This window comes from Bos indicus, chromosome 24, assembly GCF_029378745.1.
Source record: "Bos indicus isolate NIAB-ARS_2022 breed Sahiwal x Tharparkar chromosome 24, NIAB-ARS_B.indTharparkar_mat_pri_1.0, whole genome shotgun sequence".
NCBI classification, from domain to species: Eukaryota; Metazoa; Chordata; class Mammalia; order Artiodactyla; family Bovidae; genus Bos; species Bos indicus.
In genome coordinates this window covers 37678315-37704718 of record NC_091783.1, presented here as the reverse complement: position 1 = coordinate 37704718, position 26404 = coordinate 37678315, and the positions used below count along the sequence as shown (strand labels likewise).

The window sequence follows — 26404 nt, the reverse complement described above, 5'->3', positions numbered from 1 at the left end:
CTGTAAGTTCGAGTAAATTTTTTTAAATAGTGAAGAAAGAATACATGCATGGAAGGAAGAATGATTTTGCATCCATTATAATTTATACATCCTCTTATACAAATGGGTCTTTATCTTATATAAAGTGTTAAAATTTAGTCAGCATATTTATTTGGTAACATTTTGTGATGAAAAGCACTGCCACCTTTTAGAGAGATAAAGCTCAGAGGGCTTCATCTCTAGTCTTCATGTGAGCTGAGGTCCTAGTTTCTAAAGCCAAACAAAGAAGGGGATGGGACGGGGAGCTATTTCTAATATGAGGTCTGAAGAACCTTTCATTCCATAAAGAAGAAGCTCCCCTTTTTTCCACCCATTATATATCCTATTGCAATTGTCAGTGACTTGGTAACCCCTAAAATCAGAACTGTCATGGAGAGCAGTCATGGAAATCAGTTTGCCATGGAGAGCAGGAATCTGAAGAGGATTGTAAGCCAGTTTTAAAAGGTGTTTTCCGTCTTATTCTACAATGTGGGTTTTGCATGCTGCTTTCTTACCCTCGGGGTGTGGTGAATGCCCTGTGTCTCAGTATAAACACTGCAGAGAATGGCACTGTTGCCCACAGGGCACCAGCTCCTTCTCCCTTTTCTGTCATTTCTAATGTTGTTTGGACACCTGGCTTACATAACGGAGGCTGACAAGATAAACCCTTACCTAAGGTTATTCTTAAGGAGCAAGTGGTGAGTTGTTGTTGTTGTTTTTTTAATTCACCTATAATATCAACCTGCCTGTGACCAAATTGGATTTACATACAGTTTTTCTTGTACATAAACGTTTCCCAGGGTTCTTGAGTTTGAAAGTGAGAGAATGAAAAACAAAGCCAGTTCTGTTATTACCAAGACAAATAACTTATAGTAAACAAAGATGAGAAGTGTAAGAACATATTTCAATGAAAATGAAGTTTAAAAAAATCAATTTCCAAGCTTTAAAAGTATGAATATACTACAGTAAGCTGGGCTTCCTTGGTGGCTCAGTTGGTAAAGAATCCGCCTGCAATACGGGAGACCTGGGTTCGATCCCTGCGTTGGGAAGATCGCTTGGAGAAGGAAATGGCAACCTGCTCCAGTGTTCTGGACTATACAGTCCATGGGGTTGGAAAGTGTTGGACACGACTGACAGTAAGCTAGGAATCCGTTCATCTTTACCCCCTGCCTTTGTCTCTGCCTATTGGGCTGCATAGATTGGCCTATAAAAGGGACATTTCCTCTTGAAAACGGATTACTTTTTACCTCAGAAAAAATTCAAACTTTCCTGTAGAAATTCATAAAGAGGGACTTGCCCAGCAGTCCAGTGATTAAGACTTTGCCTTCCAATACAGGGGATGGGGGTTCGATCCCTGGTTGAGGAGCTAAGATCCCAGAAGTTGTGTGGTGTAGGAAAAAAAAAAAGAAATACATAAAGAATAACAAATTTTTAGCTCCAAGAAATATTACTTGATGAGTAAAAAAATTCCTCATGTTTCATGAATTAAAATGTACTACTGGTAAATGAATACTTGGAGTCTTTAAGTAGATATATTTATTACACAGTGTCTTATCTCTGTTTTCCTGATTTTTAAACATCAGAGTTAAAGATGACTTTCAAAAGAATACAAAGTGATCTCTAGGAGATAAATATGAATTTCTTAAGCATTTACTTATTCTGTGAGATACACAGTCACTAGAATACAAACATGCCATGTACCACTGATGGTGTCACTAAGCCAGAGTGATGAGGTTCCACAAAGGCAGAGCTTAAATTCCACTGGAGGTTGAACTCCTCGCGTGGTGTTTTTGGGCTGGAAAAGGAGTAATTTAAAAACAAACAAAAAGATATAAACTCCACTGAAAAAATATGAGATGACTACACTTGGCAACTCTTAAAATTCCAGTCATATTTAAAAATAGAAATACTGTCAGTTTTTAGTTATCCTCACTAATGGGGCTGGGAGTATGATTGACCCCTCAAATCTTTCATGTTTGGCTTTGAAATATTTATTTCCTTAACATGTGAATTGTATGGCATCAGGGCTCATTTTAATCAAAGACAAAAGCACAGAGACAAGATTTGTCTCAGGAAGGACTGGAAGGCTCTTCGTTGACTGGGACAAGCCTTCTCTAGTTCCTGCACCCGCTTCGGTGCTTGGAGAACACAAATCCATTCTGTTCAGAAACTCTTCCAGGAGGGACGAATCAGAGCACTTCACACAAAGCCCTGTTGCCTTACAAGTCAAGTGGGAAGTAAATGTGAAAACAAAAGAACCAGTGGACCACTAAGAAAATAGTTCACCTTCCTTTAGCGAGCAAGGTTTGCCCCTGGATAAAGCTAAAAATTTGGACAATCAGCTAGCAGATAGCTAAGAACTGGCTCTGGCAATAACTAAGGTCAGATCAAGGTTTTGTGGGGCAGGAGGGTTATACAATTTGAGGAGCATCCTTTATAAAAAAAGGTTATAAAGTTAGTCACATGCATTAGTCCATAAGGGGACCTGTGCTGATGAGAGACCCTGCAACTTCAACTTCACTAGCTTCAAGGTAAATCCACCTCTGGGAGTAAATTTCACATGGGATTAATATATTAATACCGTCCTGCGTGTGTTGCCTTTTAAAAAATAATCATTGAATGAAGCTCTAATTTACTTTGCAAGCTGCTGGTCCAGATTACACAATCTTCAGTGAGCATCCTCCCCCTAAATGAACAGGGAACCCACAACTCAAGTGAGAACCAAGATGTCGGTAATTAATTTGCTGGCCTTGATGTCTCTTTGGTACCGAGCTGCAGCCTCCTGGGCCTGACTCTGAGTACAAGTATGAGAGAAACCACTGAGAATGACCTTCCTGAATAGAAGAAGGTCAAGTTTCCAATGCTGCTGCGGGCAGTTGTGCTGTCTCCACTTGAGCCTTTAGGTCCTAAGCCACATCTTTCAAAGTCATGCGTGCCCTGGGTCTGACTCCCTAAGACTCCTTTCCAAGGAACGTTCAGTTCCAGGTTTCCACTGGCACCCTGAGGCCATGGAAATCCCTGAGGTTGAACAAATGATATCAACATGCTGCAGCTGCTCTTCAGCCAGCCCCTGCAGACTGACTAAATCTGGATGGAGTCTAGAGCGTACCTGGAGAGCACTTACTGACAGGCGGGCCCATCACTCATCACCATCACTCATCACGGCCAGGTGCAGAGATGCTGAGCAACACTGCCCTATTCCCAGTTCACCTTCAGAGCAGAAGGAAGCCTGTTGGCCCTGGGTGCAGCAGAAAAGTTAGTTGCAGAAGAGGGCTAGCCAACAGGGAAGGAGAAATATATATGTGGTGAAAAACCAGTTGTTTAATTTAATAGGTTATATTTATATAATAACTTGTTAATAGGCAGTATATTGTTGTAAACGGGAAGAAAAGCATTTGTTTGTATCTTTATTACTTGCATAAAGAAGCTCTGGAAGGACATATAAGAACCTAAGGAGAGAAGCTGTGGGGAGAAGCTGGGCAGAAGGCAGACAGGTGTGAGAAAAGAGAATGTTCCCTGGGCACCCCTATATTTTCTGATTCTTGGATCATATGCTCGCATTGCCTGGTCAGATTGTAAGAAGCTATATGAAATAGGGGAGAAAAGTTCTCTTTAAAATAAAGAGAATTAAATTAGTTGTACCCCCTCCTTTTTTAGAGAGCCAGATTTAATTGCATGTTGAGCCCAAAGTCTAGATTGATTTTTGTCAGTGGAAATTGGGATTATATAATCTTCAGGGAGCCTCACACCAACTCCTAGAACAATGTATTGTTATTATCACATAACACTCATGTGTTCACACACTCAGTGCCCTTGTTTTCAGATTTGTATGTGGATCCTGGGCTACAATCCATAGGGTTGCAAAGAGTCGAATGCGACTGGAGCAGCTTAGCACCTGGATTAGATCCTCATGCAAGACATTTAAAATACATATTTGAAATTCTTCAAATTATCCCTGAAGTCATTGCCACTTCAGGGATAGTGTGAAGATAAATAGACACTTAAAGAAACTTGTCATTGAACATGATCATAGTTCAAAACCTAGGGATAAGATAGTATGAGAAATGTATTTTAGGAACAGTCTGGAGATTTGGAAAAGTCTTATTTTATTTTTGCAAATTATGAGAATTCATAAATTCCATAGTAGAATTAATGCATTGAATTTTTTTACAAGATTAGAGTTATTCACAATGTATTTAAATTTAGCAATCACTGCCATATTATTGTAGGAAAACAACCTGCATTTAAAATATTAAAAATTATTTATAATTACTTTTGAAGTATAAGGGTTTGGGGTTTTATTTTAGATTTTTCTTATTTACATCCAAATTTTATGCTAATAGAAGAGTTAGCTCTCAGCTAATTGGTTTTTAAAGTGAGTAATGGCTGTTTGTTCAAAACAATAAGGTTGCATTCTAACCACACTTTTGAGGGAAGGGGATTCAAAATGATAGAGATCATTTTGGCAGCATTGTTTGCTGACAAAGAAAAGTGAGAGTGAAGTCCTTTTGTTTGATCGCACTTTACAGTGCCAAAGAGCTTTCACTGTAACCCCTTGTTACCAAATTCAGCCTAGTATCCAGACAGACATTTGTTTGGGGAAATTAAGTGGGTATTTTACATACATAAATGAAGAGTATTATTCTAGAAATAATGTGTAACACAAGTTCATTAACTAGTCGTTCATACACTTTACATGAAAATGATGAGGAAAAGGGTGTACATCTAAATACTCACAAGAATTTCAGAAACCTGATAAGTAGTCCCAGGGTGTAGATTACTCTCTAAAATTAGCTGATGAGTGGCCAGTTTGGAATTTCACTTTCCAGAAATAACAAGCTGTGAAGTATACACAGAGCAGGCCTCAAATTCTCCTTCTCTGCTCTGATTTGATACTGAAGACAATCAGAAGTGGCTCTGAACCCGAGTGCCTCGCAAGGTGAATTCCTTGGAGAACAGATCTGAATAGCTTCCTCATTTAATCCTCGTGTGCTGCTTTAAAACAGGCGCTTTTTATACTGACATATAGAGTCCCAGTGGAGAGAAAATGTGTGTGTGTGTGTGAGAGAGAGAAAGCGAGAGAAATCTATTTCAAGCGGTCACATTAGAAAACTGAGGGAAAGTCATTGAGATACTAAGTCACACAGGACTGGAGTAGTGGTTCCCAGACTCTGGGATCTAGCGCCTGATGATCGGAGGTGGTGCTGATGTAATAATAATAGAAATAAAGTGAACAATAAATGTAATGCGCGTGAATCATCCTGAAACCATCCCCTGCCCCTTGCTCGGTGGAAAAATTTTCTTCCATGAAACTGGTCCAAGGTGCTGAAAAGGTTGGGGACTGCTGGACTGAAGGTGAAGGAATATTGATGCATCCAGGAAGGCTTCACGCAAGCCTAAGAGCTGCAAATGCTATTTTCACTCAGACTTTATGGAAATATGCACAGCATTTTTGGTCAGAAGCCAAATCAAGTGTCACTCAGTTGCTTGGTCAAGTAGCACCGGCCACACACCTTTGGTGTGTCTTTTATATCTTCTTATGTTGGGAAGAAATACTGCAAATACCCCAGCGCAAAGAAAACTGAGCAAAGAGAAGCTTCTGAGTCGGGTGTGAAATGACCTAAACCGATTCAGTCAGGAGAACATGCTCATGATTAATGTGTTCGACCCTGTCATTCATCCAAACTAGGAATGTTCCAAATTAAGAGCAGCCAGCAGATTGCTTTTTACAGCCCATCTCTGATCAAACAGTCCTGTCTGCCTGGAGCCCTGTGGGGGAACAGCTGCCTGAGGCTGTTTCTGGACTGTCAGAAAGAGCTAGGAATGATTCCCAAGGGTGGGGCAGAAGGCTGTGCCCCTACACTTGCTGCACAGCTGCGATTCCCAGTCCACCCTCCCATTTCACATCCAAGGAAACCAAGACAAACAGCCTCAGCACACCTTCTTAATCTGCACTAATTTTAAATTATCCATATCGTGAAGGATGGATTTGTCAGAACTCTGTTCCTTTGCCAAAATTCAAGAAGCACAATTGAATTTATGATGTTACCCAATGACTGTGCAGTCCAATTTAATAAACACTGCCTAGTATTTTCCTGGGATGGCTGCTTCCTTGAGAGTGGGAATAGAAATCAATATGGATCAGACAGAGTCCCCATCTTCAAGGCACTCACGGTTTAGCAGAAGTGACACTTACCCAACCGTAATTTGATTAACATTATACCTTCCCATTTGAACCAAGTAACACTGATGTGAAGAGGCGGAAATGCTGTTGTGTGGAATTTTAGGGAGGAGATTATTGAAGTGGCATTTGATCAGAGTCTTGAAGGATGAGTTGGAATTTTGCTAGATGGAGAATGGTGTATTTTCTAAAGTGTAGAAAAGGGTGCATTTTAGGGACATAGGGCATGAGTGTGAATGTGTGTGTGTGTGTGTGTACACAAGCTGGGGAGAGGAAAGGACTGGCTGAGGATTATTTCCTTTCTCTTTCCCTTTCTGTAACTTTCCCTGCTCCCAAATATGCTTATAACCATGTCCAAAAATCTGAAGAAATCAAATGCAACTAAATAGAGAACGGGGCTTCCCCATTGGCTCAGTGGTAAAGAATCCACCTGCTAAGCAGGAGACGTGAGTTTGATCCCTGGGTTGGGACGATCCCCTGGAGAAGTTAACGGCAACACACTCCAGTATTCTTACCTGGAAAATTCCACGGACAGAGGAATCTGGTGGGCTATAGTCCCCGCAGTGGCAAAGAGTTGGACATGACTTAGCGACTAAACAGTAACAGCCAATAGAGACCAGTTGGAAAATGGAAACATCCCATGTTGTCAGGAGCCAGGCCGCCTGGGTTCAGATCCCAGCTCTGCTGTTTTAGCTGTTAAAGCTGGGGCAGGCTACTTAACCGTTCTGTGCCTGGGTTTCTTCATCTGGAGAATGATGTTAAAAGTAGTAGCACTGGGAGTTCCTGGTGGTCCAATGGCTGGGACTCTGAGCTCCCAATGCACGGGGCCCAGGTTCGATCCCTGGTTGGGGAGCTAGACCTAGACCTCGTGTGCCACAGCCAAAGATACTGTATGCTGCAACTAAGGGCCAGCGAAGCCAGACAAAATATATTACATTCTTTAAAAAGTAGTGCAACCTTATGTGGTTGTTGTGAGGATTGAATTTACTAATCTGGACATAAAGTACTTAGAGCCTTTCCCGACGCTCAGTAAATACTGTTTCTATTATGGTTATTAGCATTATTTGTGATAACTATGCACATGAAGTAGAATGTTAGAAAAGGAAACAAATGAAATTTAGCTCCCCTTTGGGGCAGAAAATGGCTTAAGCTAGGTCCAGCGCCATAGCTACTGGCTACTGAGAACATGAGACTTCCCTGGTGGCTCAGACAGTAAAGAATCCTCCTGCCAATGCAGGAGCTGCAGGAGACGTGGGTCTGATCCCTGGGTGGGGAAGCTCCCCTGGAGTAGGAAATGGCAACCTACTCCAGTATTCTTGCCTGGAGAATCCCATGGACAGAGGAACCTGGCTGGCTACAGTCAATGGGGTTGCAAAGAGCTGGACACAACTGAACGACTGAGCACACGCTGAGAACATGAGGACATGGTGATGAATCAAGGTGAAGACTCAGGGGCCAGTGTCTCAGGAGGGGCCCCTCCAGGGAGCCCCTGCCTCTCCAGGCTGAGAGGCTTTGCCAGGGATCGGCAGTCAGAAAAAGGGACTCTTTTAGCTTCTATTTATCAGTAGTTTTCTTTCATGACTGATATTCTAAGTTCTTCCAAGCTGAGAGCTATGTTTGCTTATGACAGAATAAAACAAATATAATGAGCTTTCAATGCAATGACAAGGTTTTGGACAATGTGCAGGAATGTCAGTGGGAAGGATGTTTTGCTTTCATCCTACACAGACAGCCAACAAAAAACCCACTCAAAGCCTTTCTCTCTGTTGTGTCAACAATGGTTGTCTTTCTTTTCATTTTTAAGTTCATCTATTGAAGTATAATATGTACACAAAATAGGGTGGTATGGCATATAAATGTAGAACTTTGATGAATTTTTGTAGACCGCCTACCCCCAGGTAACAAGCACCAAAATCAAGAAACCAAACATTATCAACACCCAAGGGACCGCCTTCATCCCTGCCCCTTGCCCTGACTTCTAGCAGCATTAATTGATCTTTTCTTGTTTTGTACTTTATGTAAAAACAATCATTATACTCTTTTGTATCTGGCTCTTTCCACTCAAAATTATGTACGCAAGATACAAACACAAGGTTGTGAATGGCCAACTTCTTGAATGTAATTTTTGTAATGGAGGAGGGAAGCACATTCATCAAGAAAGTTTATGATACTTGTAATGAATTTTATTTGCATTTATTGAGCAGACTCTGCTACTGACCTCTGTGCTATGTCTACAGATGTTTTTTCAAGAGGAACAGTTGTATGTGTGTTAATCATGAAGCTGTTTACACCTCAACTTACTTCACCTCATTTCCATTGTCTCATAGGTATAAAAACCAGGTGCCAATAAATGTCCAGGCACATCCTGGAAAGTATATCATCGAAAGCCGATATGGAATGCACACTCTGGAGATAAATGCGTAAGAAACATCACGGTCTGTGTATGTTGCCGACAATTGCTTGGCGGGGGGTTCTCCCCTCTTCCTCCCTACACGGTGGTATCAGGATGGGGGACAATCCCAAGTATTGCTTCTCTTGGTGCACACCTATGAGTGATAATCATGACATTCTTACCAAGCCCAAGTTACTGCCCAAAGTGATCTTTTGAATTTAGTCAAAGATGATGAGGAAAAATTCATTTGTATCTATTTAACCTTTTGTATGGGCTTCCCAGGGGCTCACTGTTAAAGAATCCACCTGCCAATGCAGATGACTCAAGTACGATCCCTATGTTGGGAGGAAATGTCAATCCTCTCCAGTATTCTTGCTGAGACAATCCCATAGACAGAAGAGCCTGACGGGCTACAGTCTACGGGGTCGCAAAGAATCAGACACGACTCAGCAACTAAACAACAATTCTTTTATGTACTTGAGAGTTCTTCTCAGGTATTAGCAAGAAAAATAAGTTACAGAATAGGCATTTATATTCAAATGTCTTCTCAGAGTCCCGAATCTGCATCAGCATTATACACGTTTGCCTTTCCTCAGTAGAGGCCAGTGAAGTTTGAGGTGGGTGACACTGAATGTAAACTGGACCTAGAGAAGTTGTTTTTTCCTTTAGCTCACCAGAAACTGCGTGGAAACTATGTGCCCATTCTGTCAGATGGATGCAGGGCCTGACATTGGGATGTTTTTTAAAGTAAATCAACAGCAAAAATTTTAAAGCAGAATCCACATCAAAGTTTCTAGGTCTTCAAAGGGGTATCATGTCTCCTAACATGGTTTTGAAATCCAAGCCTACTAATGTGGATGAAGAAGTTACACAAGCTCCCAGCATTTCCAGTTCAAATGAAACCATGACATACTGTGAAGTCAAAGTAGAATTTAAGTCATTCTAATCTCAGGATATATAGCTTTCTCAGATCAGAGAGGTTGGCACAGGTCATTCTCGGCTTCAAGCAGAACCCTGGGACTCTGGGATGATCGCCAGGCAGGGACCCCTTCCTAAAGACCCACCCATTCTGTCCATCAATGATTCAACCAAGTCGGCAGCGAGCTGTGTGGTTGCTTTATAATTAAACAACCATGGAAGAAACAACCATATTGACCCGCCTGGGATTCTATGAATGTCTGTAAAATTTCAGCAAGAATTCAAATTTCACCAATGAAACTAAAGAAGAACAGTGAAGAACATGAACCCTGGCAATGATAAAACAGCGTGCTTTGAAATCTTAGCCTGTTCATCTCTGCATAAGAGCCTTCTCTCTCTAAAGTGAAAGTGAAAGTCACTCAGTGGAGTATACTCTTTGCTACCCATGGACTGTAGCCCTCCAGGCTTCTCTGTCCATGGCATTCTCCAGGCCAGAATACTGGAGTGGGTAGCCATTCCCTCCTCCAGGGGATCTTCCCAACCCAGGGATCGAACCCAGGTCTCCCAAGACATCCCTATGTCTGCATCCATCATAACTTAGAGGAACTTCCAAATGGCACTTCTTGTATTGTGTTGTGGGCCTGAACATTAGTAGAATTGAGGGACAGATAACTTGTTTGTACTCTGAGGCTAAAACACAGAACCACACTAGACAAACCTGAATCCATTTGGGCGTCTATAAGGAGAGGTTGTTTCTTTGTCTCTCCATCACACTATAACAGCCAGACTGAAACCCATCCTGAGGGAGGCCCCTCAGGGTCCTACCTGCTACAAAGGTACATGACCAGACATTTTCTGCTCCAGATACAACTGTAAACCAATTTTTCATCACACTGTTCATGCTCTATATACTCAACACTTTGTTGGCTTTTATTTTTGGACATTTTAAATTAACTCAAGCTAGGGTCATAGTGGACTATAGCTGTTGGTAGGTAGATCTATTGGCCTATGTAAAATCCCACAGGGAACTTGATTAGGAAGTGTAGCTTTATCAAGAGTCCCAAAGAGCGGTGTGTTAACCGATGACGTGCTGTGTGTCATGTTAGCAAAGAGATCCTTGACAAAACAGTCAGGGTTACATCAGCCCGCCTTATCTGTGGATACAGAACCCATGGGTACTGAGGCCTCAGTGTACTACTCCATTTTACTTAAAACAGGGGTCCCCAATCCCCCAGCTGAGGACCGGTACCTGTGCTGTTCCATGGTTGTTAGGATCCGGGCGGCACAGCAGGAGGTGAGCGGTGGGCAAGTGAGCTAAGCTTCATCTGCTGCTCCCCATCGCTTCCATTGCTGCCTGAACCAATAGCCCCCTGCCTTTGCCTGTGCCCCATCCCTGGAAAAATTGTCTTCCATGAAACTGGTCCCTGGTGCCAAAAAGGTTGGGGACCACTGACTTAAGGGACTTGAGCCTCCTTGGATTGTGTTATCCACGGGGGTCCTGGAACCAGTCCCCTGCAGACACTGAGGGACAACTGTACCAGGAGTGTCACTGCACCGGACACTCATCCCATCTGTTCTTTCAGGTGTGATTTTGAAGACACGGCTCAGTACCGGGCCTCGGCGATGAATGCCAAAGGAGAACTTTCAGCGTATGCTTCGGTTGTGGTAAAGAGTAGGTTTGCTGGACTTGTTTCAATCACAGTGTATTTTTAAAAAATTTATTCTCACTGCTAACATATAAACAGGTCAAGAAGCAGTTGTCAAAAATTGCTGCTTTCTTTTCTAGGATACAAGGGAGAGCTTGATGATACTCGCTTCCATTCGGGGGCATCCACCTTGCCCCCCAGCTGTAAGTCTGAAAATATTTTTGCTGTGTCATCTTTATACAATACTGTATAATAAGCTATTCCATAACACTGAAAAAAATGCAGGTATACTAAGTCATTTCAGTTCTGTCCGACTCTTTGTGACCCATGGACTGTAGCCTGCCAGACTCCTCTGTCCTGCCCAGTCTTCTCTGGGCAAGAATACCGGAGTGGGTTGCCATGCCTTCCTTCAAGGGATCTTCCCGACCCAGGGATGGAACTCATGTCTCTTCCATCTCCTGCACTGGCAGATGGATTTTTTATCACTAGCACCACCTGGGAAGCCCAGAATAAATGCATAGTCTATAATATGTGCTAGTATGTATGTAACGGGCTTCCCAAGTGGCACCAGTGGTAAAGAACCTGCCTGACAGTGCAGGAGACATAAGAGATGTGGGTTCAGTCCCTGGGTGGGGAAGATCCCCTGGAGGAGGGCATGGCAACCCCCTCCAGTATTTGTGTCCAGAGAATCCCATGGACAGAGGAGCTTGGCAGGCTATAGTCCAGAGGGTTGCAAAGAGTCGGACATGACTGAAGCGATTTAGCACATGTACGTAATACTACCTGTAGTTAGTTTTATTTTTTTAGATTCTTTGGCTACTGTATTCTCCTTCTGCTTATAATTGCTTTATTCTGGCTTTATAAAAGCCTGGATGTAATGGGCTAAAAATGACAAATGATTTTAAGTCTTTCTTTCCTTAAGCTGAGAAAAATCATTATACAAACCTGCAGTGGACTTAACCACACACACACATATATAGAGTCTGGACTGTATCAGGGCAGTCTTATTCATCCTTATATATCCAGTGTAGCATCGTCTCCTTAAGAAGTCTCTGTCGGCCCCCCACCGTACCCCAGCCCCCACCTACTTAGGCTATGTGTCCGGGTGGAGGCTGTGACACCTCTGTAAGGGCATCTACTCACTGGACACTAATTGTTAACTGTTTGCTCCCACTGACCCATGAGCCACTTGAGGCTAGGCTGGACCTTTGATCTTTGGACACTAGAACCTGAGGCAGAGTAGTATTTGATGATGAATGAATAAATGCATACACTAATTTATAAAATGCAATGTAAAATGAGCTCTAAGTGTGGTTTAATAACAAACTATTAGTATTCTGATCCATAGTAATTTATAAATTTGTGAATTTCGATCATGTCATCTGCATCAGAACTTCTTTTCATGGGAAGCAATAAAAGTAAAACCCTTATGGTTCTTCAGTAACTAGATGCTGACACTGTTCAGACTGGAAATGGTAGTCAAGCCCCAAATTCTTATTTTCCAAACATTAAAAAATAAGTGGTTGGAAAAAAAAAAAGTGGTCGTTTTGAAAATGGTTATGGAAATATTGACTCTTGGGTCAGTTTTTCACCTAACTGATTGGCTTGATGTCTCTCCATACTTCATGGAATGGCTCCTAATTTTAATATGCCTAGTTGTAATCATGGGTATCAATCCCATGCACAAGAAGGCGTGCTGGGTGGAAGTAAGGAAGAACACATCCCAAATCCGATCCTTCTCTTGTCATTTGATTTATACTGAGATACAATGGCTGGAAAATTTGAAACTATGATTTATAAATCATTTGATAGGTTTGTTGTGATTGCTTTCGGCCTGTGCTCATTAAAACGCTTATGTCTCGTTGATGAGAAAAAATGAATTACTGATGTTTGTTTCTGTTGTGCCCAGTTGCCGTGACCCCTTACGGTTATGCGTCCAGGTTTGAGATCCACTTTGATGACAAGTTTGAAGTGTCTTTCGGGAGAGAAGGCGAGACGATGAGTCTGGGCTGCAGTGTAGTTATCACCCCTGAAATTAAACATTTCCAGCCGGAGATCCAGTGGTACCGAAATGGTGAGCCTTAATGATGAATTCTCACTGAGGCTCATATTCGCAGAAGGTCACAGACCAGACTTGGTCCTAAAGCATGAATGTCTGTAGATTGCAGTTCTGTTTACTAGACCTGGCAGAAACTAGATAGTGGAGGACATAACATACTGGGTGTTACAAAAGTTTTTACACATGTTTTAGAGTAGCAGAACTTTTATAACATGTTTGTGGAGATCATAATTTCTTATCACAGTATAATACAGGGAAAGGATTACAAAACATGTATTTTCCTTTTACAAGTTGGATATATATTCATTTTGTAAGTTAATTTTATTCGGTAAGATAAAGTGAAATCCAGGGAAGTCCTGTTGGTTCCCAGGCGGTACCAGTGGTACCACTGTGGGTGGTAGTCAGCGTGCTCACCACGCAGCTGGCCTAAACTTCAGTGTCCGTGTGGGCACCGGGCAGGCTGGGCCATCGTGAAGCGAAGGCTAGGACCAGGACCTGAGCCCGGAGTGAAGCCAGCGGTAGCTGCAGTGGTAGCGGCAGCGGTGCTGCCGGACGTGGCCCTGGAGGAGAGGAGAGACCCGCCAGATGCAGCCGGGAGCCCCGTGGGAGTCCAGATCCCCTGTCCATCTCCAGGGCCCGTCTTGGTGGGATCTGCTCAAACATGACTTCCTGGCCTAAGCACCGTGACAGGAACAATCACACAGTAAACTTTGTCTATAAAACATTACAAAATAGAAGCATGTATACAGGTATTGCAGTAAGGCAATAAGGCAGTTGTTAGAGTTCTTCTGAGTTTGGACTCTCTGTTTATGAAAACTGCTACAACATTGCAAAGCAAATATTCACAGGCTTGGAAATAAAAATTTAAAGATTGCCACATTCAGTGAAAATGAACACTATTTCCATACAAAACTTTGGATGAAGCAGTTTATTAACAAGAAAGATTTTTCTAAGTAATTTTTCTCACAATCGAAGGTACAGTAAGAAAATGTATAAATAGGCATTTAAATTATATACAAATCATGAAGTCATCACAAGTTACAGGACATGTAAGAGGAAACATTTAAGATGCCATTATGTAAATATACATTTAAAATTAAATTCAGACTTACATGAAACTATTTGTATAAGGAGATAGATCTTTTTAGAAAAAATTGTTCCTCAAGAATTGTCAGCTCTAGAGTACCAAAATTTATATTTTAAAATAGTTTATCAGAGGATTAACCTAATGTTAATTTTATAACCATAACTATATAATTGTATATAGTATAAAAGTATATAATACTGTAACTATATAGCACTCTTAACAGCAGCATTAATAGTTGCATCAGCAGAAAGATCTTTCTCAAAATAAATCAAAATTATTTGTGACTTTTCATTTGCCAAGACTGAATGATGTTACTTTTAATTTTATTAATTTAAAATAAAGTTGCTAAAGTATAAATCTGATGGCCTAAGAACTGAGGTTGCAAAAAAATAAGTCAAAAATTCTGTGTTATCAATCAACATATCACAAAATAAAGTATTGTTTTGTATGTAAGAATTATGGCATGAAAATAATTATTTTCTTGCAATTTGTATTACCCTATTATGTTTTATAAATAATAAACTATTTTTAGAGGAAAAAGTTTTATATCTTATTTCTTAACTGTATTTTTTTCTTCTGCTTTTTGAGCCAAGAGCCGTGCAGTTTCATTTTGCACTGAGTCTTCCAGATGGTATATCTGGCCGTGGTTCCCTCACTTCTGGTCTAGCATTTTAACCAATATAAATATGACACAATGACTCAAAGCCCTACAGACTTCCTGTAATAGATAGCTTTCAATATAGAAGAAGAGGAATAAAGAGAGAGAGAGATGGGGAGAGGAGCAAGTTGCGGGGAGGGAGGAAGAAGATAGTAATGGAGAAAGAAGTCAGTAAATTTGTTTACATTTTTCCCCCCAGGGGTACCTGTTTCTCCATCAAAATGGGTGCAAACACATTGGAGTGGAGATCGGGCAACACTAACATTTTCTCATCTCAACAAGGAAGACGAAGGTCTCTACACAGTTCGTGCGCGAATGGGAGAATATTATGAACAGTACAGTGCTTACGTCTTTGTTCGAGGTAAGGCCTGGCAAAAAGCAGAACATCTGAGAATATTTAAAACACTGAGTCCGTATCAATCTATCCAAACGTATTTTGGGTAATGATGAAAGAGCTGTTTGAAAATTCCTCCCGGGACCTCCCTGGTGGTCCAGAGTTCAGGACTCAGTGCTTCCACTGCTGGGGTGCCAGGGTTCAATCCTTGGTCTGAGAGCTATGATCCCGCAAGCTACATGGTGCAGCCAAAAAAAATTTAAAAATTCTCCCAGATGATGTAGCACAAGGATGTTAGCATCCGGTAAAATTAGAATGGATGTGAAAAGGTCAACCCTAAAAGCACCAACCTGAAGATGACCAGTTTCTAGACTGTGCTGCCTCTTCTTCAGTGAGCCACCAGCGCAGTCCTCTGCAGGTGTTTGAGGGGCTACATCCTGATGATGTGAATGAAGTCATCTTGGTTTAAAGAAGGAACAATAAAATAGCAATGGGGATTCACTCTTCATCTGTTTTGGAGAGCTAATTTATTATTTCATCCCAGGCCTTCTCTTACAGCTTTAACAAACTAGGAAGCAAGATGCTACAACCGAATCTTTAAGACAAGTTATGATTGTTGATTTTAAGAGTCTTTCTTTTCTCAGCAGTGTCTTGAACGGAAATGTTCTTGCTACATGAGATCTGAGCACACTTGGAAGATCATGAACATGTCCTGGGCACAAGGGTAGTGCTCTGTGTTCTTTTATGTGACTGTCAGTCAGGTGTGGCCACACGAGCAGACAGAGGAGGGGCTCAGGAAAATAGAGTGTATTACACTCACAGGTCCTGGAGACCCACACCGGGCCACAGTGGGGGCAGCAGCATTGCTCGCTCAGGAGGAAGAAGGGTCAGACCCTTCTGAGAGCTCGGACCACAGTCTTTACTGGATTTCCTGTGGAAAAGGCAAGGCGGGGTGGGATAAACAATTCAGGATCGGCTAGTGTGAACAGTTTCAGTGGACCCTAAGCCATAGGGGTCGTGCCTAGTTGTCTGGTGCCTGGTGCTGAGATGGTTAAGTCAGAGGAATATTTCCTCCTGGGGTACATGGCTGGATGAAGGAGGTCAGCCCTGGACATTTATTCTTTCTGCTTTACCAATTTTCCAAAGAAGTCTAAGGCTCACAAAATGTTAGGATTCCGCTTCATTTTAAGATGCAGAAACTAAAGCTCAGCAAAGTAAATTGATTTCCAAAAGCCTCACGGGCTTCGTGGGTGGCACTAGTGGTAAAGAACCTGCCTGCCAATGCAGGAGAAGTAAGTGATGCAGGTTCGATCCCTGGGTTCAGTCACAGGTTCTATCGCAGGTCGAGAAGGGAATGGCAACCCACTCCAGTACTCTTGTTTGGAGAATCCCATGGACAGAGGAGCCTGGTGGGTTACAGTCCATGGGGTTGCAAAGAGTCAGACACGACTGAAGTGATTTAGCATGCATGCAGAAACTTCACAGTTATTTAGAAACAGAAGTGGTACTAAGATGCAGGTCTTCTGGTGGCTAACCCAGGATTTTAGTCAGGGAATAGGCTAAGCTGCTGAAATGGAACTTGAAAACAAGAGGTTTATTTCTGTCCTGTGTCCATCAATGTAGAAGGGTGGTCCAGATGGTCCTGCTCAAAGCACTCGTTCAGAGCCTCTGGTCCCATCTGTGTTGCTGCTCGGCTGGCCCTGTGTGCTGCCCCGTGCTCCCAGGCCAGCCTGTGGGAAGGGAAATGCAGAGATGCACACAGCACTTCTTCCTGGTGAATACACCTCCATGTGTGTTGGGGAGCTGGGGTGATGAAGTTTTAGCTGGACAGCGTGTTACCCGTGGAAGATCAAGGGTTCCAGTACCAAAAGGCAACAGGAGGAGTGGACATTAGGGACGGTCAGCAGTCTACACCACAGCGGTACTGAGCAATAATAAATGATCATCGGATTCTGCCTCAGATCAGCTACTGATAAAGATACATGGATATCTCTACCAACTGAAAACTGGGTATTTTGGAAAAAGTCAGATCTTGCGAAGGGGAAAAGAGGGTAGCCTTCTGGGTCATTTGCAGTGAAAATGGACACATTGGAAGTTATCAGCAAGTATATTTATTTAACCACCTTGATAGTCCTGGCCAGATGAGAACTGAATAAGCAAACAGGGTCTTTGCCTCTGCTCTAAACTGTCTTACCTGAACTAGAGTCTCTCTGGTGACTTAGAAAGCACGGAGTTATGCCTTGAGGAGTCCCTTTGTGCTCTTTTCCTGGGAGCTCAGACACAGTCCAGGGTCTTCTCAATAACATTTCTCAGTGGCCATGCCAGGGTCATGGTCCTTTGCAGGTTGAGGCCAAATTTCACATTACTAAATGCAGACAGGTGGAAGGATTGAAGTTTATCATTAAGCTGGTCTTCATTCCACAAAATAAGGGAAGATTCTAAAATGTATCAGATGTTGAGAGAATTGAGAAGATTCATGGAAAGATGAAATTGCAAAGACGAGCCTCAGAAATCGAGTTGTGAATTCAACTTTTAGAAGACGATTTCCCTCGTAAGTTTATTTTAAATGCTATAGTTTGGATTCTTTTAAAAAATCTTTGTTGAGATGTAATTACATACCATAAGAGTCAACCATGCTAAGTGGACAGTGCTTTTTGGAATATTTATAGAGCTGTGCACCACCAGCCCTCCATCTACAATCCAGCTTTAGAACATTCCCATCACACCCTGCCCCACCCGAGATATTTCTTGTGTCCCTTCCCCACTCTCATTCCCAGACTAGCCTCCAAGCAGCCACTAATCTACTCCCTGTCACTATAGACTTTCTTTTCTAAATATTTCTGAATATGTGATCTTTCAGTTTTGTCTTTTTTTTTCATTGAGCATATGTTTTGAGGTTCTTTATGATGGTAGTTTACTTCTTTTTATTGCTGACTAGATATGCTTCATTTTGTGTGTCTATTCACCAGTTGATAGACAATTGGATTGTTTCTGCTCTCTGACTACTCTGAATAACGCTGCTATGAAGATTTCTATTTGTATGCATTGACCTGGGCTTTCATTTCTCTTGGTTAGATAGCTACCACTGGAATTGCTGGGTCATATGTTAAATTTGTGTTTAATTTTTGAGAAACTGCCAGAGTGTTTTAAGTGACATTTTATGTTTTGTTTTTTTTTTAAACTTTGAGCTACATGAAGCCATTTCCATGCATTTTTTTTTTAGACTCTGGTATTTTGTTGCTTAGGAAATAGCTTCTGAACCAGAATGATCAGTGCAGAAAGCACCATATATCAGCAGAAACACATTTCAGAGATGTACACTTTGGGCCAGGGTTTTATTACATAGATGCTATATGTTCTTTTTGAAAAAATAGATAATGTAAATAAGCAAAAAAGGACAAAAGAAAAGCCATCATAAGTCTACCACCCAGAGATATCCAAAATTATCATTTTAATACATATTCTTTGAGACTTCTATATATTCTCCCCACCCCTCCACACATACATGGTGGGGGGAGCAGAGAAAGATGATAAAGTGATGAAGGATGGGATATAAATGTAATGAAAAAAGAATTACAATTGACAGATAAATGGATGAAAAAGTTTTTGCTAATAAAGCAATAAAATTGATCTATCACATTCAAAAGATTTACAAGCTTTTTAGAATCCATTAGAATGAAGGAATGGATGGATAAACATGTTGTTGGTAAGTGTAAATTGGTTCAGCTTTTCTCAGGGTGTTTTGTCACTATATATCAATAGTGTACACTTTCAACAATTCTGCTGCTGCTGCTGCTAAGTCGCTTCAGTCGTGTCCGACTCTCTGCGACCCCATAGACGGCAGCCCACCAGACTCCCCTGTCCCTGGGATTCTCAAGGCAAGAACACTGGAGTGGGTTGCCATTTCCTTCTCCAGTGCATGACAGTGAAAAATGAAAGTGAAGTCGTTCAGTCACGTCCGACTCTTAGCGACCCCATGGACTGTAGCCCACCAGGCTCCTCCATCCATGGGATTTTTCCAGGCAAGAGTACTGGAGTGGGGTGCCACTGCCTTCTCAGACAACAATTCTAGTTCTAAGAATTTTAGTGGACAAAACTGAGAAAGGAATGTTTGTTTCAGGGAAAGTCTGGAAGGAATCTAGGTATCCACCAATCAGAGTTGAAAATAATGTGTAATAAATAGTCCATAAAAACAATGGAAGTACTGCACAACAATGAAAGCTAATGGTGTATATGTGCGTGCTAAGTCACTTCAGTCATGTCCCACTCTTTGCAACCCTGTGGACTGGAGCCCTCCAGGCTCTTCTATTCATGGGATTCTCCAGGAGAGAAGACTGGAGTGGGTTGCCGTACCCTTCTCCAGGGGATCGTTCCAACTCAGGGATCGAACCCGTGGCTCTCATGTCTCCTGCATTGGCAGATGAGTTCTTTACCACTAGTGCCACCTGGGAAGCCCCTAATGGTATATACTTATACTAATTAATATGAAAATATATTTTAAAAAACAGTTTACATGAAACTATATAGTCCAATCCCACTTTTATTTAAAAAACAATCACTTAAAAAATTGAAATGTAGTTGATTTAGATTATGAAAAACAAGCACTTTTGAGTTTATAAATATAGGAAAAAATCCCGAAAAGTTTAGGCCAATGTATTAAGAGTAGTAATCTCTGAGTTTTGGAATTAAGAGGGATTTTAACATATATTTTTATTATCATATATTTTATAAGCATGCACTACTTTTATAATAAAGATAAACAATAGAATTACTTACATTTTGAAAAAAGTTATTAAATAGACTGTGTCAGAGATCAAAATATAAAAGAGAAACAGGCTAATCTTTGGCCTAATCAATCAAAGCTACAAAAAGTTTGACTATTTGGAGCATTGGGAGAAGAAAGGGCAGAGGCTAAGAAGAGAATTGACATTGACCAGACGGGTGCCGTGGGCCAGGCGCCCTGCAGCAGCTGATGAAGGCGAGAGCACAAGTGTGAAGCAACGTAACAGTTTCAGATTTGACTTCCAGCAGCTGCTATACAGAATATGTGTTTTGAAAGATTTTCAAGTCCACACAACAAATGGCACATTCCAAGCAATTTTATAGAAATGCTGAGAAATGGCTCCCTAAATGCTTACTGTCTTCCAGGCTCTGTTATACACAATGAATTTACCTATCAGCACCAAGTTTACCAGTTGTTACACTACGGGCCTTTTGCTTTAAAAAAAAAAAAAAAAAAAAGGGCATGGCTAGAGGTTGCCAGCTGCCTTCATTGCAGCTGAGCAAATCTTAGGCCTGTTAAAGTCAGAGTTTCTACCTCCTGCTAGCTCCACTCCGGGACTTCCAGGTGGCTTAGTCGTAAAGAATCCACCTGCCAAGGCAGAAGACTCAAGAGATGCAGTTTTGATCCCTGGGAAGATCCCTTGGAGAAGGAAATGAAAACCCACTCCAGTATTCTTGTCTGAAAAATGCCATGAACAGAGGAGCCTGGAGGGCTCCATACAGTCCATGGGGCCACAGAGAGACATGACTGAGCAACTGAGCATGCACACAACTCAGCTCTACCTTCACCATCAGCTGACCTTCTCTGGAGCATCCAGTGCTCTGAAAGCCTGGAAGGAAAGACGTTTCTCCCCTGCCCTCCCCAAATGCCCATTTGCCATCGTGTGGCATGCAGGGATTCTGCATTGTGTTTCAGGCATGATGATTTAGTTAGATTCTCCTATAGCACTTACACAGGACATATTACCCTGCAGGTTCATGAGTTCACACAAGTTCATGGGGCAAGAAACAGAATGTTCAAAACCAAAATGATTTGAGCCCTTCACAGATAACACACACCTATTCGATTCAGAAGCATACAAACAAACATCTCAGCCCTCTTAGCAAATATTTTGGTGACTTACAAGAGTTACATAAGTGTAGCTCATTGGAAAAGAGAGTGTTTCTTCTTTGGTCAACAAGAGTGCTAAAAAAAAAACACAAAAAACAGGAGTGCTTTCCCTGGGTGAGTGGCTCCTGCAAGTCTCAGCCTCCTCCCCTACTAATTTCAGTTATTAAAGTGCTGGCCGGATGTCAGCAGGAATTGGCAACTGTGGATCTCCTCCCCCAGGGGATTCTGCCCCCTATCTTAATTGTTCTCACTTAAAAGACTATTAAATGGTTATTTTCATTCCCCTTCCTTTCCACCTAAAAACACCCCCAAGTCACTAATTTATCTGTGCACACACTGCTGAGGGGACCCACAGTCAGCAGATCCTGTTTCATGGGCAGTCACTGAACTCTGTTTCTTGTATAGTCCTGGACTTTTGCTAAACTCAGATAAACTAAGCTCAGATGTGGGTATTGCATCAGAGTTCCTTTCGCAAGTATCTTCAGTTTGGGAACAAACATTTAATTAAAATGAATGTTTTTGTTTCTCTTCCAAAATGGTAGTCCCAGCATAGGGATGGGCAAAACTTCTTGGTTCTTCTTCTCCTGTGGATCCAGAAGGTGACAGAAGGGGCTATTTGCTCCCCCTTGGAGCCATTTATAGTTTCTGAGTAATGCTGCACAATAATTAAGAACAGACATCCTGGCATAATTTACATTAGACTTTTCTGAGAGCAGTCTCTGACGTCTCCATAGTTATTTTCTTTTAGAATATTTTGGGCAGGCAAGGGCCACGAGGTCAAGGTCATGGGTCCTTTTCAGAGCCCTTTCTGACATAATGTTCCTTGTACTGAGGGTGAAAAACACACATTGTTATTTTGGTAAGCAAATTACAAAATTGATGATTGCTCTACTGGGGCCAAATGGAGTTCCCTGATGGCTCAGTGGTAGAAAATCTGCCTGCCAAGCAGGAGACATGGGTTCCATTCCTGGGTCAGGAAGGAGGAAATGGCAACCTACTCCAGTATTCTTGCCTGGGGAATCCCATGGACAGAAAATCCTGGTGGGCTATAGTCTGTGGGGTGTGGGGTTGCAAAAGATTTGGACACAACTTAGCAACTGAACAGCAACAACAATAATAAACAACTACTTGGCCAGCGATGTAGCCACTGCAGCGATGTGGTAAGAAAGGCTTGACCTTGGTTTTTGGGGCTAACACAATGCATCTGAGAGGGTTCACGGGGTCCTTCTGTATTCCCCCAGATGCCGATGCAGAGATTGAAGGAGCCCCAGCCTCTCCCCTGGACGTGGTGTGCTTGGATGCCAACAAGGATTACATCATCATCACCTGGAAGCAGCCGGCTGTGGATGGAGGGAGTCCAATTCTGGGATATTTTATTGATAAGTTAGTACCTAGTATGACTTCAGTTAGAGTGATTGGTTATAGAGATGCCTGCTTGGTTTCTCCCACCATTTCTTTCGCTCTCTTTTTTTAATATACTGATTTTAATTTTTATTTTATTTACTTATTTTTTGATCACGCCGGGTCTTCGTTGCTTGTGGGCTTTTCTCTAGTTGTGGCAAGCAGGGGCTACTCTCTAGCTGAGGTGTGTAGGCTTCTCATTGCTGTGGCTTCTCTTGTGGAGCACAGGCTCTAGGGCATGCAGGCTTCAGTGGTTCCAGTTCCCAGGCTCCAGAGCACAGGCTTAATAGTTGGGGCGCATGGGCTTAGTTGCTCCATAGCATGTGGAATCTTCCCAGATCAGGGATTGAATCCACGTCCCCTGCAATGGCAGGCAGACTCTTTACCACTGCACAACCTGGAAATCCCTCTCCCAGCATTTCTTGGTGAAGTGTTTTCTTTACCAGTCATGTCTCCCTCTTTTTCTCTCTGTCTCTGTCTCCAAACAGATTGGTATGAATATATACTTAACTATCTGCTTACCTCAACTTCAAAGATAATTCTTCAATTCTGCTACCAGCCCAAGTCGTCAATTTGACAAGAATATTATGAATCTGTACACCTGATAGAGGCTACTTCAGAAATGAAATAGCTGGAGTTTAACACATATAATGTCCATGTTCCTAGTATGTCAGTAATTTAAGAATATTAAATAATAATACTCTAGGGACACTAACAAAATTTTATTTACATCAGAAGAATCAAGCTGGACAAAGAAATAAATATCTATAGTACTAAACTGTTTTATCTACAAATTGTTGCTGTTTACATTCTCCAAAATTTAGAGGCTTTATATTTATAGTAAATGGGCCTTACACATGAATTTGGAGAAGGAAATGGCAACCCACTCCAGTATTCTTGCCTGGAGAATCTCATAGACAGAGGAGCTTGGCAGGTTACAGTCCATGGGGTCACAAAGAGGCAGACACGACTTAGTGACTAAACCACCACATATGAATTAGACAGTGAACTTGGCCAATGTAGACAACAAATTTAGATTATTGACCTAAAACCATTATTGTCTGACTTAGTTTCTTTTCAAATAGTTGCTCCAGTTCTCTTCCATTTTTGAGTAATAAAATCTGACTGTAAAAACCACTAGGAACAGATAACCTGTGCCACTGTAGTATAACAGGTTTGTACCAAGCTGGATTAAACTTGATATTTCTAGAAATAAGTAAGTATATGCCTACCAGGCTCAGAACCAACCAGAGAAATGTTTATAATAAGTTATACACTATTTAACCTACACTAAAATGCTTCCACATTATTTCATCATTGAGTAATGATGACTTGTGAAATTTTAGGTAGGTTCTTTTTCATCCTTACAGTTTTTGCATTATTGTCTTTGGTAGATTTACAAAGAATTTTCAGACTTTGATCATTGAAAGACCAGGGACAATCAGTACATCTTGTTTTCCTCTTGCTTTAGTCATAATGAAAATAACCATAATGTGGTGAATATTTATTAAGCATTTGCTGTGTGCATGGCACTGTTCTGAACACTTCACGTGCATGCCCCATTAACCCATGGCCACTCTTGGAGAGGTAGGTGCCGTTATTACAGACAGGAAGCAAGTAGCTGACCATCGCTGAGTCCTAGTGGCAAAATGCTAAGTTTGTGTTCTTGCTGTGGAAGTCTCCAGAGCAGCTGCTCCCCACCTTCCTTTCTGCCCACATGAGAGTTTGGAAGTGAGTTCCAGGACCACTGGTCACCCAGACAGTATCTGCTCAGGGGAAGAGGGAACTTCCTGGCAGAATTCCTGGAGGCAGGGGAGGTCTGTTGCTTGTCCAAGCCTTCTAGCTCTCCCCCTTGGCCAGTTCACAGCAGCTCCAGAATTCCTACAAAGGAAAATTCAGGGGGAGGGAGTGGAAGGCATAGACTGAAGCCTTATTTGATATCATTTCACATAAGATTGAAGAAAATGTCCATTTATCTCAAAGAATGGAAGGGTGATGGTAAGGAAGTGAAAATAACATACCCCCGCCCCCACTCCAACTGCCTTTGCACTGCCATTGGCACCCTCTTCCCCCTTGAGAATCCTTTGGGAAATTATACCCTTTAGACAGAGAGCCGAGTTGGGGAAGTGATAAAAATTCAAAGTGCGGTGCTCTGCTCATAAAAAATAGTGAGTTACTTACTGCTGCATTCTGAGGTCATACATTGGGCCCCTCAGACTATTGATCAGGCTGAAAGCATGATATGGACTGTCAGCTTTTTCTCCTGGGATGTAACCCTTCTCTCCTCAGCCATTGGCTGCTGTAAAGGCCCCCAGTAAGAAATCAGAAGTTCCAGGGACTTAGCCTTCCCTTGCCAGGCCCAAGGATTTCCCTGCATCTCATCAGTCTCATCTGATAAGAAAAAAAATACAGTGCCCATCTCGCTGTTCCACCCACACCGAGTGTAGTGACCACCGGTGAGCTCTTTCCAGACTATAGTACAGAGAGGTGTCTTGTTGGGTGTTAACTTTCTCAACCGTAGTTTCATTTTTAAAAGACAATGCCTAAGAACGATAAAGAAATAAGTCACTAGTGGTAGAACTGAAGACCTTATCTGGGGGGATGTTTGAGGGGTCCTCCCCCTTCTGCTATGTAAAAACTGTGCATACCCGCCTGCTTCTTTTTTTCCCTCCCCAAAGCTCCTCTGCTTAGCACAGGAGACCCCTCAGCTGCTTGCTTTTAGTGAGATGGAAGGATGTACATGTCTTAATGAAAGCTCTGAGGTTTCTTTCCTGTTAGAGTAGATTTGTTGCAATTGAGTGGAGCTGAGTGCCTGCAGTTATGTATCTGCTGCAGGCTGCTCCAGGTGGATGTTTTACAGAGTGAAGCCCTGAAGCACTGGGGGTGGTTTGCAGCCCTGAAGCCGTCTACTTAGCCACCCTTCCTCTCATATTCCTGTCTATCACTCTCTCTCTCCCTTAGATGTGAGGTGGGCACAGACACTTGGTCTCAGTGCAATGACATTCCTGTGAAATTTGCTCGTTTCCCAGTCACTGGGTTGATCGAAGGCCGTTCTTACATATTCCGAGTTCGAGCTGTGAACAAAGTTGGGATAGGCCTGCCCTCTCGAGTCTCCGAACCCGTGGCGGCTCTGGATCCAGCTGAGAAAGCTAGACTGAAGAGTAAGTGTTTCTCATTTTTCAGAATGACCTTTTAAAAATGATTGCAGTAGATGCCATTGCAAGGTTATTCTTCCCCCGTCCACCAGAGGGAGAAGAGAATAAGAAATCCTTTACTGATCAGAAAAATGCTAGGGGAAGAAAACAAAAACTTTTTGTTTTTTAATTTATCTATTCACTAAGGGTTTATTTTATTTAGAGTCTTTGCCTTATTTAGCTGAGTTCCAGGCATTGTGTTTGAAATGAAAATATGAAAACCTGGAGCTTGAAGAGCATTTTTATTCATTTTATTAGAACACTTCAAATATACTTTTCTTTCTGGTTTAGTTTCTTAAAATTGTAAGGTAATTTTCTTAACGCTGAATTTATCCCTTATAGCATTAATATCGCAACACTGTGAGCTTCTGCTATCACAGGAAAATCACATTTACAACATTATATCTAATCTGTACTCGAGTTGCCATATTAGGCAGTCAAAAATAATCTCTTCATATAGTTAGCCTCCAAGTCTCGACGTCAAAATAGTGGTATGTAAATTATGGTCTGCTTTTGTTTCATGGGAACCAATATAGCATCCTTAACAATAGGGACCATAAAATGACAGTGAAGAATTTTTGGACCTTCATACTTCAGTCTATGCCAGATTTCTCAACCTTGGC

At 41.9% G+C, this 26404-nt stretch overlaps 1 protein-coding gene across 2 annotated transcripts in view; it reads left to right on the top strand.

The window, feature by feature from the left end:
• Positions 1-26404, top strand: part of MYOM1 (myomesin 1) — a 122331-nt gene that overhangs the window by 26237 nt on the left and 69690 nt on the right. For both annotated transcript variants that reach the window (XM_070778874.1, XM_019986555.2), the window contains exons 6-12: positions 8527-8619; positions 11093-11181; positions 11296-11358; positions 13065-13229; positions 15159-15320; positions 22428-22569; positions 25549-25748. In XM_070778874.1, the coding sequence (XP_070634975.1) occupies positions 8527-8619; positions 11093-11181; positions 11296-11358; positions 13065-13229; positions 15159-15320; positions 22428-22569; positions 25549-25748 (914 nt within the window). The remainder of the gene's footprint in view (positions 1-8526; positions 8620-11092; positions 11182-11295; positions 11359-13064; positions 13230-15158; positions 15321-22427; positions 22570-25548; positions 25749-26404) is intronic.